The sequence below is a fragment of the Etheostoma cragini genome, chromosome 24 (genome assembly GCF_013103735.1).
Source record: "Etheostoma cragini isolate CJK2018 chromosome 24, CSU_Ecrag_1.0, whole genome shotgun sequence".
NCBI lineage: Eukaryota > Metazoa > Chordata > Actinopteri > Perciformes > Percidae > Etheostoma > Etheostoma cragini.
Genome location: NC_048430.1, coordinates 1,395,692 through 1,413,252, shown reverse-complemented (window position 1 = coordinate 1,413,252; position 17,561 = coordinate 1,395,692). Strand labels below are relative to the sequence as shown.

General features: G+C 42.4%; 1 protein-coding gene across 9 annotated transcripts in view; it reads left to right on the top strand.

The window, feature by feature from the left end:
• Positions 1–17,561, top strand: part of LOC117939235 (nck-associated protein 5-like) — a 121,844-nt gene that overhangs the window by 62,378 nt on the left and 41,905 nt on the right. For 7 of the 9 annotated variants that reach the window (XM_034864375.1, XM_034864377.1, XM_034864376.1 and 4 more), the window contains one exon: positions 7,982–8,115. In XM_034864375.1, coding sequence (XP_034720266.1) covers positions 7,982–8,115 — 134 coding nt within the window. Of the gene's footprint in view, positions 1–7,981; positions 8,116–10,908; positions 10,930–16,108; positions 16,422–17,561 lie in introns of those variants that run through there. The other 2 variants (XM_034864382.1, XM_034864379.1) reach the window with 2 other exon arrangements.

Sequence of the window (17,561 nt, the reverse complement as noted above, 5' to 3'; positions counted from 1 at the left end):
CTGACTCACTGATGTCCTCACTACTATAAATGTACTACGAGGTCTAAATGGAAACTATAATAGACTGCCAGACAAGTCATCCATTGGCCAGTTTTGGCGACTGTCATTCTGCATCAGCAGCACCACATGGCCCCACAGAGAAAAATTGTAACAATTATTGTGCTTCATGGGTTTACTTGTCCACTCTGGTGTTTCACAAATGAAATGAAGTAGAATACAACCATTTTTCACCTTTAACTGGTAGCAATCTGTAGTTCCCTCAGTTATTATATGGATATATGGCAACTTATTTCTTCTCTTTGGTACCTGTGTGTGTACATATTATTATTCAGTTTGTGTCCACACCTCACTGTGTCAGCAGTCACCCTTACCCTGCGTTCTTTGGCCTTGACGTAGCCCAATAAAAATCCATCAGACTACATGAAGGCCCACCTCAGACTCACACGAGTGGATGACATGCTAATTATTACTTTAGAGGGGTGTGTCTGCACATGCACAGGGCTGAGAAGGAAAGAGAGAGGGATGAGTTATCTGTGCCAGACAGGAGGAGTGTGGGGGGGGGGGATGGAGGAATAAAAGGAGGAGGGGGATATCACTAAGCTCCATTTGAAATTGGGATTATCCCCATTGGAGTCTCCCTTGGACTCTCTCTCTCTCTCTGGCATTCCTGGGAGGCTTCGGAGCTCAGGCACGGTTCCTCAATAGAAATGAAAAAGAGACTGCTGCATCAAGGAGATAATTGTCAAAGTACTGGCAGTGTGCAGTGGGAACTGTTCACCAGCCACAGCCTGTGCCCCGCAGACCCACGCACACTGACGCCCACTTCTATGCCCACTCACTTCCCCCAACCCCCATCTTCGCCTGCCAAGGGACTAACCTAGAGAGACAGATTAAAACAGCCATAGTCGTTTGAAGTGGCTGTACCCCTCCTTTGTATCTGATGCCTCTCTTTAACTCTCTGTTCCCTGCCTTGGTCTTTCCTCCCTACATCCATTAGTGTCTTCTGTGTAACGTGATCAGAGACACAGAAAGCGGTTGTGCCACCCATCGCAGTCCTGTGCTGGTTGGTTCTTCTGAGCAGCACCGCGGGGACGTGTTATGGTGCACCATTAGTAGTGCTTTGTGTTGGAAAAGAATGCAAAAGGCATCTTTGTGATTGTTAGACACACACTGCTACAATTGTAAGCCTCAGGTCTCGCTTGCACAGTTATGCAGCCCTGAGTGTAAATGAAATGGCATCAACAACAGTTTACTGAGGAGCGTGTGTTTTTAATTGGGTCTCCTGTTGTGAAACACGGTGGCTACTGGCATTGCAAAAGTACAACACTCTTTTGTTATGGATCATTTGGGAGAATCGCGTTAAACCTTGTGAACAATTTGCTGGGCAATCATTGTTTAGGCTCAGGGTATGAATCGCAGAGTTTTTTACCGCAAACACAGCCACACAAGAAGCAGTTCTTATTACTTTGGATTGATATGGTCCAACAAGCACCAGATCTGTCTCTCATAGACCACCGTTACTGTCTTAAACTTTATATTAGGGCACAGACATTGGGGCTTTTGGTGTGCAAACGCAACAAAAATTCCAAAAGCTGTGCATTTCCCGTTTGGTCTTTGATGGAGCACAGGTCATGGTTTATTCTATGAGGGCCTCGCTTTCATTCCAACAAAACTGCCCTGTCTGTTTCAAGTGAAACCACTCATTCACAGCCTCATCACCGCTGTAGGTTTTCTCTGGAATTCTTCACACCCCCCTCCCAGAGGCGTGGTACAGGGCAGGGCTGCTCTCTGTCTCTCACTTTCTGTTGATGCCACCCTAAAGTGCAATCTGAGTCCGTCAGGAGCAGGATGCCGGGTTTCCTGTCAGGGAGAAAACAGTAGTGCACATGTAGCCTTGTAAAGGAGGGGGCTGGGCTCTCCATTTAAAAGGCATTTAAAACTGTTAGGTAAGATTATGACCACTGGAAACGGCTGTCTAAACAACGTGAAAATAATCTACATCGCTTTGAGAGACTTTATTTTTCTTTGGGTTTTGCGGACGCTCTCTGATATCTGAGCTTAAACAGACTTGAGTCTCACACATACAGTAGATCCACACACAGTTTATTACAATGTTTGATTCTCTCACCGCTGAGTGAAGCATTTATATGAACTCTAAAGGGACATGTTTTTGCTTGAACTTAATTGTGTAACTTACTTATTAAAAAAAACAAAACTGATTTCTCCAGAGCATTTCCTGTTGAAGTTATAATAAGAATGGAGCTGCTGCATTTGTGAATATAAAGTGGGAGTGGGCGGTACAGTCTGTTAAAATAGGCCCTGGAGCCAAGATAGGAATCAGTTAAAAACTCTCATGTGCTAGGGTCTGCAAGATTCATGTGACATAGTTTGTATCGCTGCATCAAGGACGTTGTTCTTCTGAATGCCTATCTTAACAAGTCATAGTACTTCTTCTACTCAGCATCTTTTCTTCAACTGGGTCAAATCTTTACAAGGAATCGTCTGGATTGCTATGCGTCAAAGACAACAGACGGGCTTTCCCTGCAGACTGCACCAAAGCTTTCCAAGTTGGATAATCAGAGAAGCCACACAGGGACAGCAACTGATTAATTATGAGCATGGTTCAATGTACATTGGTATATTGTATGAGTTAGTGCTTCTACTTGGCATAACAAAAGCCTAATTAGTTTATGGTATTGAGGCTATATCATGGTTTATTTGACAATGATTTATTGGTGTTTGAAAAAGCAACTTCAGGATGGACATCTTTTGGAGTATGCGTCCAGCAGATAAAGAGAGGTTTTGAGGGGCTCCCAGCTTGAAAAGACTTCGGTCCTCTTGGAGATCCGACGCTGAGGGACCTTCATAGAGTGTTTCTGACAGCTGTTTGGATGGTGTGTGACAGCTTAGAGGTTTGGGGACCGGGGTGGGGGACTCAGGTGCTGTCTCGGCCGATTGGCCTTATCAGCCACAGACAGCGGAGAGGACAGAGATGGGGTCTCCTCGGTGCTCGGCACATTCACCGGGTGACAAGCGCTGACAGCCAGGCCCACATTGCATCTCCACACCGTCCCTTTCACCCACTCTCCAGAGTGTATTTGTGTGTGACTGAATGACTCGGAGTGCGTGGGTTGGGTGGGGGTTTTCTCCCTTGGCAATGATAAATGGGCCACTCATTTGATTTAGCATATTCCTGGGGTGTGTGTATTATTTGCTATAGTGCCCGCGGCAGTCTAAGAGAGAAGTGGTACACCCTTATGTAGTGGCTCTCCATGATAATTGAATTGATGGAGCCCTAGGGGACACAGACAGATTTTTAGTGGATAAAACAGTTTTATTTCTATAACAAGTCTTATCAGAAAACGTATGTTCCGGTAAACCTACTGTAGACTATGATTGATATTATATGCTGGAAAGTACTTTAAATGACATTGAATTTATCACACATTTTTTCTCTCTCTATCTCTTTAACATAAATGCACACTTTGCACGTCTTCTATCTGACAAGGCATTTCACATCCTTCAACTTTTACACTTCCATTTGAATTGCTGACACAAACACACACACACACACACACACACACACACACACACACAGCCAAGTGGCATGTTTTATTTATGAATGAGGAACCTGCGCGGTGTATTGTGTCCCTGATGTTTGCTTTAGCAGCGAGCCAGAGATCCGCTCCCGGCCCTTTGATTAGGCAAAGAGCTCCAACTGAGGGGGGTTTCTGTGTAATGAAGAGATTATTGAGCCCCCTGAACTGTACCCCAAATCCTGCATGAACACACATACTAGTTATACAGTTGCAGATGAACAACATACGGAAACCAAACCACGGTGATGGCTGCGCGCACTGTACACAAGCACTTAACCTGATAGCATTGCAGCTTTTTCTTTTATTGGGAGACAGCATTGCAGGCACAAGGAGAGGCAGAGGTCTCTAATTAATTTAGAGTCCTCTGTGGATCTTGGAGGGTATCAGGGGGGTTTGAGTCTTCTAGTAATTCAGCTCGGATGAATACCGTTACCATCTAATGCTGTCCAATTACAGAGGAAAGGTTCATTCTGGGTTCCACTACAACTAATACAATTTTAGACATGTCGATATAGAAGTAATAGGGATCAATCTTTCTGAGCTACAGTATAACAGTATAAGTTAGAATATAACATTCATAAATTAGTTTTTTTTTTGTTTTCATTTATTCCACTACCTTTAGTGTTTTGAGATCAATACCAATCTCAGGCTTTACATGATGGTGATAAATTCTGTATATCTGGATGGATATGTTTTTTCTATCATCCAGGAAATGAAAGCAGCGTCGCCTGTGACAGAGGTTGAATTTAATCCTAAAACACTCAATCTGGGCTTGTTTCAGATATGGCTCAGTAGACCGGTGTAAAATCCTGCCAGGGCCATTTAATAGATTACTTGTCCTTTTCCAATTTGATATTGCTTTTTCCCCCCCAAACCACTGTATTGTTTGTCAGAGCTGGCTTTGTTTGAGCTGTGGCTGCTAGTTTTATTCCAGGAACATGTTGCCATCCACTGGAGAAACAGAGTAGTGCATATCATCCATGACAGAGTAAACCGAGAGGATCATCTCCTCAATCATTGGATTAATGAAAGTAACTGTTTGCACAGAAAGTTGCCGAGCATGTTTTCATCACATCACATCTTAGTGTTGACTTTAAAATATCTTCTCAGGGCATTGCTTAAAGTGTGTTGCCATTTGTAAAACTTATTAAAAGAATATGCTTTCAATTAGCATACTCTTTACCACAGAAAAAAGACATGCAGTTGGTGTGTAGACAATAAACATTTCAAGAACTGCAATGTATTGCTAGGGATTTCTGGCCACATAAAGATATGGTAATGTTTGATTCAATGGCCTAAGGCCTTGTTAAATTGCTGAAATTATATATTGAACAAAAGCAATAGAAGGCTTTTTACTACAATATAGACCATAAATCCTGCGTTGTTATTGAGGTTGTTGGCAAGACTCTGTCAGCAGACATAGTGGTTGGTGGTTTGTGCCGGGGGCGTTAGTTAGGCCAAGTTAGCAGGAAAAATCAGGACTAAAGCTACCGTTTCTTTGTGAGAATCCAGGCCAACTTGCTAAACAATACTGTACACATTATGTGTGGTGAAAGAAAAGCCATTTATGCTTGTTTGCATTGAGGTAAAATTGGCTAAACTTCTGGAAAATGGAGGTTACACTTGTAATTAGCATCTTTTTAGTGCCTTTATCATTAAAAACGTACTTCCATCCTTAAGGAAAAAATAGTTGCACTTTCCCATGTAAGTAAATATTTTTAAAATGCTTGGAAAATGTTGTAGGGATGCCCTCCTTTAAAAGTTGCCTCTGGGCCCATTATTTCCTTAAAGAGAATATGAAGAAGAGCCAAAATTCATTGGTTTTCGTCCAGACATATAGGTCCAGGTCTTGGCAGGAAGATGTATTACTTTATGCCTCTGTACAGCTGGATTTACAGCAGCCATTACTCCTGACAGGGAGAGCCTCCCTGTTGTGTAAAGAGCATAGTAGCCATAGATTTATAGACACAGTGAGGACCAGAACTGGTTTTAATGGTGACTTGGGTTTAATATTCTCTCTCCCTGACCGATTCACCCAGTTACAATCTGCTTTTGTGACTGGATTCCTGCCAATGAACAATATTCTGTGATGAAATATGATTGTTCGGTGGCTGCTTTCAAAGGCAGCATGGTCACAGTAAAATATGCAGTTTTCAAAAATGTTACGTAATTTACAGTCGGTTGTTTTGCAGTTTAATTTGAAGGTGTAGCTTTAAATCATGATGTTGATAGTACACTAAGCAAAAAGATAAAGATTGTCCTTAGGATGTTTTGTCTACATACCAATTTTCCAATCAGTGTTCCTATTCTTTCACACCACTAGATGTCCCCATAATGCTTGTGTGTGATAAACCACTTTAGCTTCTCTATGGCATTACACTGAATAATGACACGCCATGATTGGTGCCTAACATTGCGAGGAAGACTTAAAGAGGAGCTCTACAGTCAGAAGAAGAAAACGTCTGCATTGCCTACTAAAAAGGCAACATAGACCTTTTCTACAGGCAGATTTATTGTCTATTTGCATTTTCTGTGGCATTCACTAATCTTACCTTTCAGGGAAGATGATGATATTTTTTTCACCAAGGACTGACAGGATAATCCTCTCCTAAATACACAGCTAGAGAATGACAGTATAATCACATAACACTTGTTGGGGGTTAAACTAATAAGATGTAGGGCAACTCAAATTCAAATATCTTACTCAGCAACAACTACATCTTGATTTGCTAAAGAAACAACTTTTGTCATTTTTTCTCTCAGCAATTCTGTCACTCTCTTTGGCCTCGGACCAATTTCCAATTATTTCACAATTTTGTATTTTCTTGACAAGATAGTGACAGATGGTTAATAACTTAAACTTTCAGCAAAGGAAATAGAGCCAATTGCTTTCTCAGAAATTGTCAGCGGCAGCTGATGCCAGGCTTTGTGTGGAGACTGTGAGACTAAGAGAATGTCAGCTAAAATCCTCAGCCTCGCTGCTAGCTGTTGCTCAAAGCTCCTCCCCAACTTTGTCACTGAAAAAACTCACTTGCAATGCCAAAATCTTTCTCTCCTGAAGGAGGGCACGTGCCAGGGCCACAGTCTTTGAAGTTGGGTTTGAGGCGTGGGTGTTTCTCTCTTTCGGGAGCAGGTGGCTGAGGCCATCAGACTGAGAGGAATCCAATTAAAAGTGGAAAAAATAGCTTTAATTTTGGAATTGTCTCTGGTGAAAAAGACAGATAAAAATGGTTATGTGATCTGCAGGGACCTTGCACACCACAGACTTTCAAAGTTAGTCATGATAGGGGTTAACTTAAAACCTAGCTTAATGTGCCATTGTTGTACACTTTCTGAGTAGACAATTGTCTGAGAGTGGAGAGTGTGAAGGCTAGGCTGCATTTTGGCTGTGAAAGGGCTAGTTTGGATATTTTGAAGTAGGGTTTTATAAGTTACTTATCCATAGTCGCCGTTTGGAGAAGCAGACAGGACTACCGACATAAAAGCTAAGCAAGGTAGCCTACTGCTGTAGGCGGGGGCAGCAGCTAAATGTATTTTAGACACCTAAACAAATCAACATCTTTTTAAGTGTATGTTATATTTAGAATATTTTAACAGCCACCAGAAAGCCCTTAACCACGGGGAACAGGAGCGCTATCTATACCCTCTTGAAAGCCGCCAGACTCCTTTGATGAAACTAGTCATTTTACCTCGCAGATCACGGGAGTCGCTGGTCTACCGCTGCCTCAAACGGTCAGTTAATTGTTTCTGTCAAATGAGTCTGGTAGCTTTGAAGAGAGCAATATAAAGACTTTAGCTCCTTGTTATAAAGGGCAGTTTGACGGCAAGGGATAAGTGTGAAAATATTCAAAAAAAAAAATTTAAAGTGGTGTTTTCTTTACGTGGCTAGCTTTTAATGTGTGTCCCCGTCACAGCAGTAGCCTACATTGCTTGGCTTCTGGGTCTGAAATCCTCTCTGCTTTGTCTTCGTCAAAATTGCTTGACATTTAGTAGGAACTTTCTACCATAGCAACAGAAGGAAGTGGAGGTTCATTAAGAACATTTTTAAAGCAACAACAAACTGTGGAAAAAACGCCATTCTGGCAGCTTAAATGTCATCATACCCTCATTCTCTTATTTGTAACCAGGATGACCTGTGTTGGAAATTAGACAAAAGAAGTTTTTTTTGTATCACATGTTTTTATGGTCATGATGTTAAATCATCATCATCTGTTTTCACTTAACCTTTTCCAAAGAGGGTCAAAAATGACATCCCTGCAGAGGTCAGGGATTTAGAGGCCATAAATATGACCCATGTGACTTCTGGATGATGAGGGATGATCTTTTGAGCCTTTAGGCCACACGCCGCTGACATATAACCGTTTTTTTTTTTGTGTCTGCAGCGAGAAAAGCTGATCCACGAGCTAGAGGAAGAACGACGCCTGCGACTGGAGAGCGAGAAGCGTCTCCGGGAAGTGACGGAGGAGTCAGAGGTGGGACGGGCACAGATGGTTTCACTGCAGCAGCAATTCTCCAGGTATGAGTTTGAAAGCCAACAATGTATTTGAAATTAGTGAAGAACTGCGGTGAGCCTTAAATCCTTTTCCCGCCATGTACGGATAACATAGAGGATCATATCATCCAAAAATGCTGTTAGGATCCACTCATCTTTGACCCTGTGAGGTTATATTTACTCAAGGACTATACTTATTGAGTAAGATACTTGAGTGTTTTCCATAAAATTAGAATAATTTCAGGTCATAGTACAAATCATAATAATAAACATTATAAGATAGATGCTAGATAAAAGCTACGCGATGTAATCCCCCTTCTCTCTCTCCCCACATTTTCTGTTATTTCTTTAAATGCCCCGGAAATACTACAAATACAAATGTAGTTTACCTTAAAAAAGACAAATCTAAAACAAAAGTTTCTGGGATTCTGCTTCCATCTCTTTTTAATAAAAGTCACTGACTATTGGCAGCAATTACCTGAAACCAACACCCTGTCTTCATAACCTTAAGAATCAATATGACGTTCTTGACCTCGCCACCTCCTCATTTCTCATTTCTTTGTTCTTGCCATTTTGTACTATATTGGTACTTCACTGAATTTTCTCTCAGTCACTTGACCTTGTCATCAGCATAATAAGGTTTGATGAAGTGCTTTTGTGTTAAAAAGGGAACTTCTAAAGCGTGAAGTGGTCAAACAATGCTCTTGTCATACCTTCAGTTACCCTTAATTCATGCGGTGTTCCTCCATCTCGCAGCCCCTGAGGTGTGACACAGAGGGACGGCTAAATCAAGAGTTGGAGCTGTGTTGATGCCCTAATTAGGTGATAGACATTCAGTGCTTTACTTCACGCAAAAAAAAGAATCCAGAGGATTTCACATTAACTGCTTATCTTCTCATTAAGTAGTGGAGAAAATCTTGCATTTTTATGTTCTCAGTGCTATAGTGCAGAAGAGGGCAAAGTCACCACCAGGGGAAGAATAAAATATTAAAGTGCCATTCAAAAGATTTATTGCATATTTGAAAATATTCCATAAATGCCCCTGAATTCTACTTTAAGTAGTGTTTCTTACTCATGTTCAGCTTCCTTACATCCTTTTTATAAAAGCAACTACTTGCTTTCATACAGTTGAGAGACAACAACAACTTGTTTACAGTTTACAGGTTTACAGGGGTTAAAGGCCTTTTAGCCACAGTCTTTTTGGGCATTTCATCCAATTTCTCTGTAAGCGAGTAGCAGTCCATACAGGATATGACCTTTGAAATGACAGTTTACAGGTAATAGTTAGAATATCATGACTTCCTGTTCAGTCGAAGGAAATATAAATCATCACAAAATCCTGTATAAACCTGTCAGAACCATTTTGTTTGTTTCCAACATAGATGGTTGCACCTGTCAAAGTCTCAGCGGTTTTTCTGTACAAGACACATCTCTGTCTGACCTGTGTATAGACTTTTTGAGTTCCCCAAACACCTCGCCAGGAAAAAAATGATAATATTTGTGGAGTACACTCCCTTCTTGAGTAAGACTCTTAAAAGGGGGCGGATGTGCTGTAGCTGTGAATTAGTAGATAGGGGAGCAGCAATGTGAGAGTCTATGTCTTGCAGCAAAGAGAATGCACTGCAGTTCTATTAGGGGGGGAAATATATAAAGCTTTTCCCTGATTGGGTCCTGCACAGTTCCCCAGGGAGACAGATGAATTTGTCGCCACGACAGGGGTCGCCTAGAGGGATGGTACTCATTGGATGCCAGGCGGATGCTGGTGTGGCTATGGCTCTGTAATATACAGAAAGATTTCTTTATATTATTCCTTTGTATGGGGACGTTCGCCCGACCTTGCTGCCTCACTCAGCTGTTGTCATTCCAGTCGCTCATTGTCATCATGCTGGATTGCTGTAATTTCCGCGTCTTCAATGTTTTTGTGACTCCTGGGGAAAAGCAAAGGTTCAGCTGCTTCCTTTCCACAACTTACAAAAATATCTCCCTCCACCTCCACAAAATCACACTAACAGGATTTCAGTATAACTGCCTTAATCTTTGTTCAAGCAGTCTATGCGCTTATCTGAATGAAATGAAATGAAATGAGTGTACCAAGCAAGTGTCTGTTTATGCCACCAACGTGTGTATGGGTGTGTAAGTGTGTTTGCTTGAACCTGGGCCTTCAGCTTACATGGCAGCCAGTAAACGTTGCTCTGTGCCGTGGTGGCAGATGGGACATCAGGTGACTTTAATTAGCGACTTACAAGCAAGAAAAAAGATACAGTACAACTCGGTCACCAGGCCACTTGCAAGTGTCTTCCCATGAACCTTTGCCCCACTAGCAAGCTGTTTTTTTTTAAGTCACTGGCTTATACATCCCACACTTACCGTCAACCTACAATGACAGTACTCATATCTCTACCACTCAAACTCAGCGAGACCTTCATCCAAATCTCCTGATTGATTAAGGCTGGTATTTGTGGTGCATTACGGCAATAGAAACCTCAGTTCATCAATGTGTCTTTTGAGATAACACCCGCAAATCATGTTAAGTGGATATCCAATCTTCTAAATAGACTGGAATCTGTTTGACCTCAGGCAACAATTGATTTGCGTATTGCTAATTAATTGAGGTTGTGCTTTGAATCATGAGGATGGAAGTGAAATCAGGCTAGTAACAGGCATACCAATTTAAATGATGAAAGCCAGCCAAACGTTATAGCAAAGATATCAAACACTATGCAAATGAGGGTGCTAAACCTTGCCAAAAAAAGGGTCCAGTCAGATATAACTAACAGCCATTTTTTTTATAGCTTGCAGTGGGAGACAGAGGTGTTCTGTGATGATATGAGACAAAAGGTAATGAGCTGCTTGTTAGAGTTGCACTCACACACAAGAACAAACAGGCATGTCCACAACGAAAAGGGAAATATCAGTAAATCACTCCTGCAGCCAGACAAACTCCGGGGAATATCAGCTTCTTAAAGTCTTTGTTTGTTTGTGTGTGTGTGTGTGTGTGTGTGTGTGTTTGCCTCTGGTTGTCCCTGTAACAATTACACTTTTTGGCACGGGTTAAATATAAGGCAGGAAATGCCAAAACTGAAACAAGTGGCTTTTATTCTTCTACCTTCATCCACTTAAAACCTCAATTTGCTTGAGTTTTCACGGCTGAGATCAGTAAGTGTGCATTCCTCAAGTGACTGACCACTTAGCTCCAGACATAGGTGTACACACACACATGCTTATATCCACACACCCTCCCCCAACCAGTAGGATTCTTAGCCTGGTGTGGGTCACATGCCCAGCCCCTCCTGACTTGAGTCAACCCCCCGGGGCTTCAGCACCACTAGCATGGCCTGTCGTCATTAAACTCCCAACGGATTATGGGGAGACTCCAGCCCACAACCCAGCAGCCTCCTCAGCCCACCCTGGACGTCCCACAACTCCACATGGGCAAGACATTTAAGAGCCAGGGCAGGACAGAGAAGAATTGAGGTGAGAAAAGATGGGGACAATACCGCAAGCAAAACTTAAAATTCTGTCTTCTTGTCCTACAACAAAATTAAACCAGCAGATGAAATGACTTGTAGAGAAAGAAATGTAATCCATCGAGTGCATTTGGACATCTATTTGTCCACATCCCCTCTCCTTCCTGTGTTACCACTCAGACAGAATGACCGGTGAGCAGACAGGAACATGGGGGCCACTGGAGGCCCTACGTGGCCTGAAGATCAGGGAGGCAGTTTCCAGGTAATGAGCAGAGCAGCAACTTTATTTTGTCTGTGAACAGAGCTTTTGAAGTTGTTTGGTTGCCCTCCACTGCGTTTTCTTATGCTTACCATACTTATCCTCTCAAAGACTTTATTGTAGACATTCCTCTGCCTGTTACAGAGATTAGACACTTCTAGAAAGGGAAACGGAGAGGCTTTTTGTTGGCTGCTGCTCATAATTCTGCTCACACACCATACACAGAAGCTCAGGTTCGATATCTTGAGGTTTGCACTGCTTGCTTATGCTCGGATTTATCTGTCTTGTTTTTTTGCCACTTTTGTTGTCTGTAAGACGTTTGCAGCTAAATGTAGTTTGGGAATATTTTCCTCTTGACTTCATTGTGCTCGGCAGTTGGATCAGTGTCATTGTCACCCAGAACACATCAGCAAACCCAAGACCAATGTTTACAGCCGACCTGGTCCACTTGACTTTGAATCATTGCCGTCCTGAAGGGCCCTCTTCGTGGCAGGATATGGGAGACTTACGGCTAGACTAACAACAACAGCAGACGATGACTGGTGCCTGCAGATTTATGGCTCAGCAGTGTATTCTTTCTGCACATTACTTAGTGTGTGAGAACATGTGTGTGTACATGTATGTTGGAGGCTGATGATGTAAACAGGCAAAAATGGAAGCGTTTTTTCTAGTCTGGATGCGTTGTTTAGACAGTCACGCTCAAGTTGAGATCCCTCCACGGTCCACAGAACCGGGTGTGCGCTGTATGCATTCATGTGCTACTCTTGTTACCATTGCACTACTCTGGACTGCACAGCTGGACCGGCAAATAGGCTCAGAGGGAGCTGAGTGATTGCACTCTGTTTGCAGATCAATGCCCTCTCTTCTAATCATCCAAACATGCAGCCACGCCTGGACCAAGTGTTTTAATTTGGCGCATTTCAAATGGCCCCTCTGCATGCCTTTGGCAGCTTCAGGATTTATCCGGATGAATCAGTCCCCTGTTCAAAACAACACATCTGGGGTCATTAACAGGATGGGGGGGGGGGGGGGGGGGGGGGGGGGGGGGGGGGGGGGGGGGGGGGGTGCAGTCTTTTGAAGTTACTTCCTTACTCCTGCCCAAAGGGGCGAGGGCTGTTAAATAGATAATAGGTGTCTGGACTATTTTGGGAGCACCTCATATTTAAAGGATTTATTGGCCCATTTCAGCCCCTCTCTTTAACTTCCAAATTTGAACAGGGGGTTTGTCTGATTGAACTTAATTTAGGTTGTTCTACTCTATCACTTGTACTAAATTACCAGCCTGCAAGAGAGCTTTAGTACCAATCTTCCTTTCTTTTCTTTTTTTTAAAAAGGAACAAAGTCTGTGCACTTATTAAGCACCACAATTGCTTTGTGGGTCAAAGTGCAACCTTTTACTTGCTTGTAACTATGTCAGACCATCACAAACAGTTCCATACACACACACACTGCAGCCTGCTAACTTCCGCCTCAGATTAAACATGCTGGTTATGACGTTTATAGACATGCTGAAAGAGGTCAGATTACAAGCTTTTGCGGAAGTAGGGCATCCATGCTCACATCATGATAGCTCGCCTGTTCTCTCAGGCTTGTGAAGCTGGTGCTTGCAGATTGTAGCCTGAAGCCAAACAGCATGTAATTCAAACTGACCTCATGGTTGCAGTATAGATTGGGCTGTCTGCCAGCTGCTCCGGTTGACACATATACACAGCAGCCGCTATTATGCTCTATGTATCGTGTTTTATAAGGTTGCTCTTTATCTGTGCGTCATATGTGCAACAAAAGGGCAATTTTAGAAGAAAATGCCTTTTGTATACTTCTTTAAAGGTTTGGTTCACCCACATATCTGATTTCTTGACTCATTATCTAATAAATGACTTCAAAACAATTATGAAAATAGCTGCCAAATAACTGTCAACTGACCATTTCAGCACTGCATACAACTTGACATTAGGTTTTATCCATCCCTACCCACCGCCTACTCCATCTTCCCAGCATTAATGGAATCCATGCTGTCATTGTGACTCAGGTTTCCCACTGGGATGTCTTCCTCAGTCTTTATCTCACATGTGGAACACACATGCCTGTTACCCATTGGGGAGATATAAGCTGAGGCTCCACAAGATGCTTTTGAGGACCGATGGCTTCATTATTGCTAACTGCTTCCTTTGGACGGAGGTGAACATGTGAAAGGCCATCATGAATTTGCTCTCTAAATCCTTCCAAACGTAATATTACTGCCAGAGGGATGAAAGAGGAAGAACCTAAATCTGGTTCCCTTCATATGTTTCTTTTAATTTATGCTCTTTAAAGACTAGTCCTCAATTGCACCCAATTGCCATTGCACATTTCAAGATGTTAATAGAGATTTTTGCTCTTAACCTGTTTAGTGCCTTTCTGATATTTGCAATTAGAAATGAAATAATATTTAGGTGTATTGTATTTTGAAAAAGCCCTCTGACTTCAAAACCCCCAAAATCTTTTTTTTCACAGCAGTCGGTCGACAAATAGTGGAATGAAATTTGACGACTGTCAAAGAATACTAAATGTTTTAGCCTCTTGATCTTTTTCTCTGTGGCATGTGTGTCGTGTTGATAAGGTTAAAGGTCGCTGGCGAGAGTCAGCGGTCATGAGGGCAAGGACCTTTGTATTGCTACCCCGCTGTAACATGCATGACTGATGTGCATGACTTTTATAGCTCTAAACTGTCCTCAAGGCTCCAAACTGGACCAACCTTTTCACCAAAAGTGTTCAGTTTAGTTCTTGGGAGTTTGCTCTCTCTTTATTTAGGTCATATCTAAGAAAGGGTCTCCTTGCATGTTTTCTTCAAAACAGCTCTAACAGGATAAGAGGGGCTTAACATTGGGTTAAGCTAGGCAATCAGCTGCTGGGCGTACAAGAGTGATTTGCTGGAAAGGAGTATGATACTAAGAATGGAATATTCCGGGCCAAAACGGACAGTTTCAAAGGGCCTCGGTTGATAAGACGATTGTAGCCGCTGATGCAGCAGTTACGCGAGGGCCCCCGATGGCCTCGATTCAGGCGCACAACCAGGTGATTGTTCTCCCTGTCGTTTCAGCAGCTTAAGGATTTTCCAATTGTTCACCGGTCAAATCTGATTACAAGGTCTTGGCCAACCTGAGCCTTTGACAGCACTGACAAAGTGAGAGTGTGTCCGGAGTCAGACAAAGAAAGCTGATGCATCTCCACTGATAACTGGTACTTTCCATCATTTGGCACTTTGAAGCTTCTCTCTTGTTAAGGTGAAATGTTAGGAGGTTTGTGTCTGTTCATCCAATTCTTAGACTCTGGTCTGAATAACTAACATTATGCAGGAGAAAAGAGACAGTTCTCTGTGCTTCTTCAAACCATAACAGTCCAGTGCAACCAGGGTAGGACAAAACACTGATGTCTTCTTGCTTTATAGTTTTGGGGATACATTTTTGGGACAGTGGCTAACGTTAACATCGAAATGATATGCCCCTTAAAAAATAAAAAAACAACAACTATAAAGTAAGAAGACATGTTGCTGTGTTGCACTGGCGATTTTACATTTTTTCTAACTCACGTTTGCTTTGTGTTTTCTATGGCCGAAGCTTAAACAAGTTCCCATGGAAGTTTTCTGGGGTAAAGTAAAAAGAGAGTATGTACAAAAGACCAGGCTTTTATTTTTAATTTAGAATATAGACAATATAGACAATCTAGCTAAGATGCTACTGCAAAGGAATGCTGGCAACCCAAATACTGTATCCAACCATAGCAGGGGAGATAAGCAACTTCTGCTTGGTGAGCTGTGAAATATGCAAAGATGCAGGCGGTCATTGGCAAGAGGGCGATGACTAAAATAAACAAGCGAGCATCTAAAAACTGTGTTACTGAAAAGTAGCACATTTGGAGAGACGCTCATTGAGTGTAACGAGCTGGGAATCTCAGATGGCGTGCAGACATCTCTGATCATGCAGCAAGTGTCCTGGCATGCACCCTTCGTTTTAGCTGCTCTTGCACGGAAAGTGTTGATTTTAGTAAAACCAAAGCCTCTTAATCACCCATGTAGACCCACACGACAGCATGCACACACACTGGCTGACAAAACAGGGGGATCCCTGTTCTTGGTTGTGCTTCATCCATGCAAGTACATCCCTGATTCCCGTCTGATCCAAAACTACTGGCCTGCTTGCCTCCCAGCAGGGGCCCTTCTCCTTTGGAAAGGGCTTAACATGGGACATATGGGAAAGTCTTTGCTTGCCAGATCACTGTCTTTGCACAGAGCCAGTGTTGGATAATGACACACTGGAGCCACGGCAAGCAGAAGATGAGAACCAGAGATCTGAGCTGACTCGGTAACCTGGCCACCGGACAAACCATTCTATCTGTCGATTGAGTGAAAAGCACTCAGGCTTATGTGATGACTGCATGGCCTATTTTAGCCTAGAGACCCACATTTCAGAAAAAGTGTCTGGGTCACTTTATGGCGCTGTGAGAGCAGAGTGCTGGGTGTGCATTCGGATGTCTCTGCCTATGGAGCTCAGGGACATCTACACAGTGTTTCTGGCTTTTTTCCGGAGAAACCATGGTGTTAAAAATGAATGGAAACCCAAGATGAGGTAAGTTTTCAGCTAAGATTGTCAGTTCTTTGATCATGTTTAGGTCTGCAGAGGAATTTTTCATTGAAGGCTCGAGTTGAGAATAGAAATACTTTTGAATGAAAACCTCCATCGTTTGAAGCCTTGATGTCTTTGTGACTTTTGAAACCTAACGGTGAAGATCGAAAAGAAGAGAGAGAAGTTTTTCATATGTTAATCGCAGTTTTGTCAACCAGTCAGCGCGAGGAAGACACACAGCATTTCACCTCTAATTGCCCCGCTGCGTTCTGATGATGCATTACTTTGTTCACCTCTGTGACATGCCATCCCATCAAAGATGTAGACCTGTGTATTCTGTGAGTGTGGGAGAAGGAGAGGGGTGTGTTTTCCTGAAGATCGTCAGACCTCAGGCTGAAAATTGATTGGACCCCTAATTGTATTTCCTGGACTGCTGACAAATGCAGCACTTGAAATTCAGCTTGTGCGCCGCGAGGGTCAGGGAAGTCAAAATTTGCTTTCGCCTCCACATACGTCCCTTCAAAACACACACACACACACACACACACACACACTCTTCCTTCCCTCTTTTCTATCCTGAATGATGTTTTTAGTAGGTCGTTGGCAAGCACTTTGAGATTAATCACACTATCACACTGAGCAAGACTGTTTTTTATGTAAAGTAATGCTCTGTCATCTGAGAGGTATAGTCCATCCATCATAAGCATTTAGCAGACTCTCTCTCACATATAAATAGGATTCAGGAGGCTGAATTTACAGTAATGACAAATTACACTGTTTATTTAGTAGGATGTTTTGCTGGACACTTGTCCCATTCTGTTTTCAGCTGGCTTTACTGCTTGGATTTCAGTATTTAAATGTAAATTTTCAATGGTTTTGGAATCTGGAATTAGCGCTAACAAATACTAATGCATTATTAGTGCTTTGATTGAAAAAAAGAAGTGCTGTTAAAAATCATTATAGGCGGTTTGTTGGTATTAGTAATCAGTGCAACATTAATAGCAAGTACTGGGAGGTAATTGTCCAAAGCAATCTTATTTGTGTTGCTGCTCTGCATGATTTGCTAAGGAAAATGAGAGAATAACAAGTAGTTCAGGCCAAAGCTAAACATTATGTTTTGAGTGGATGAATTATTTTTTAGAA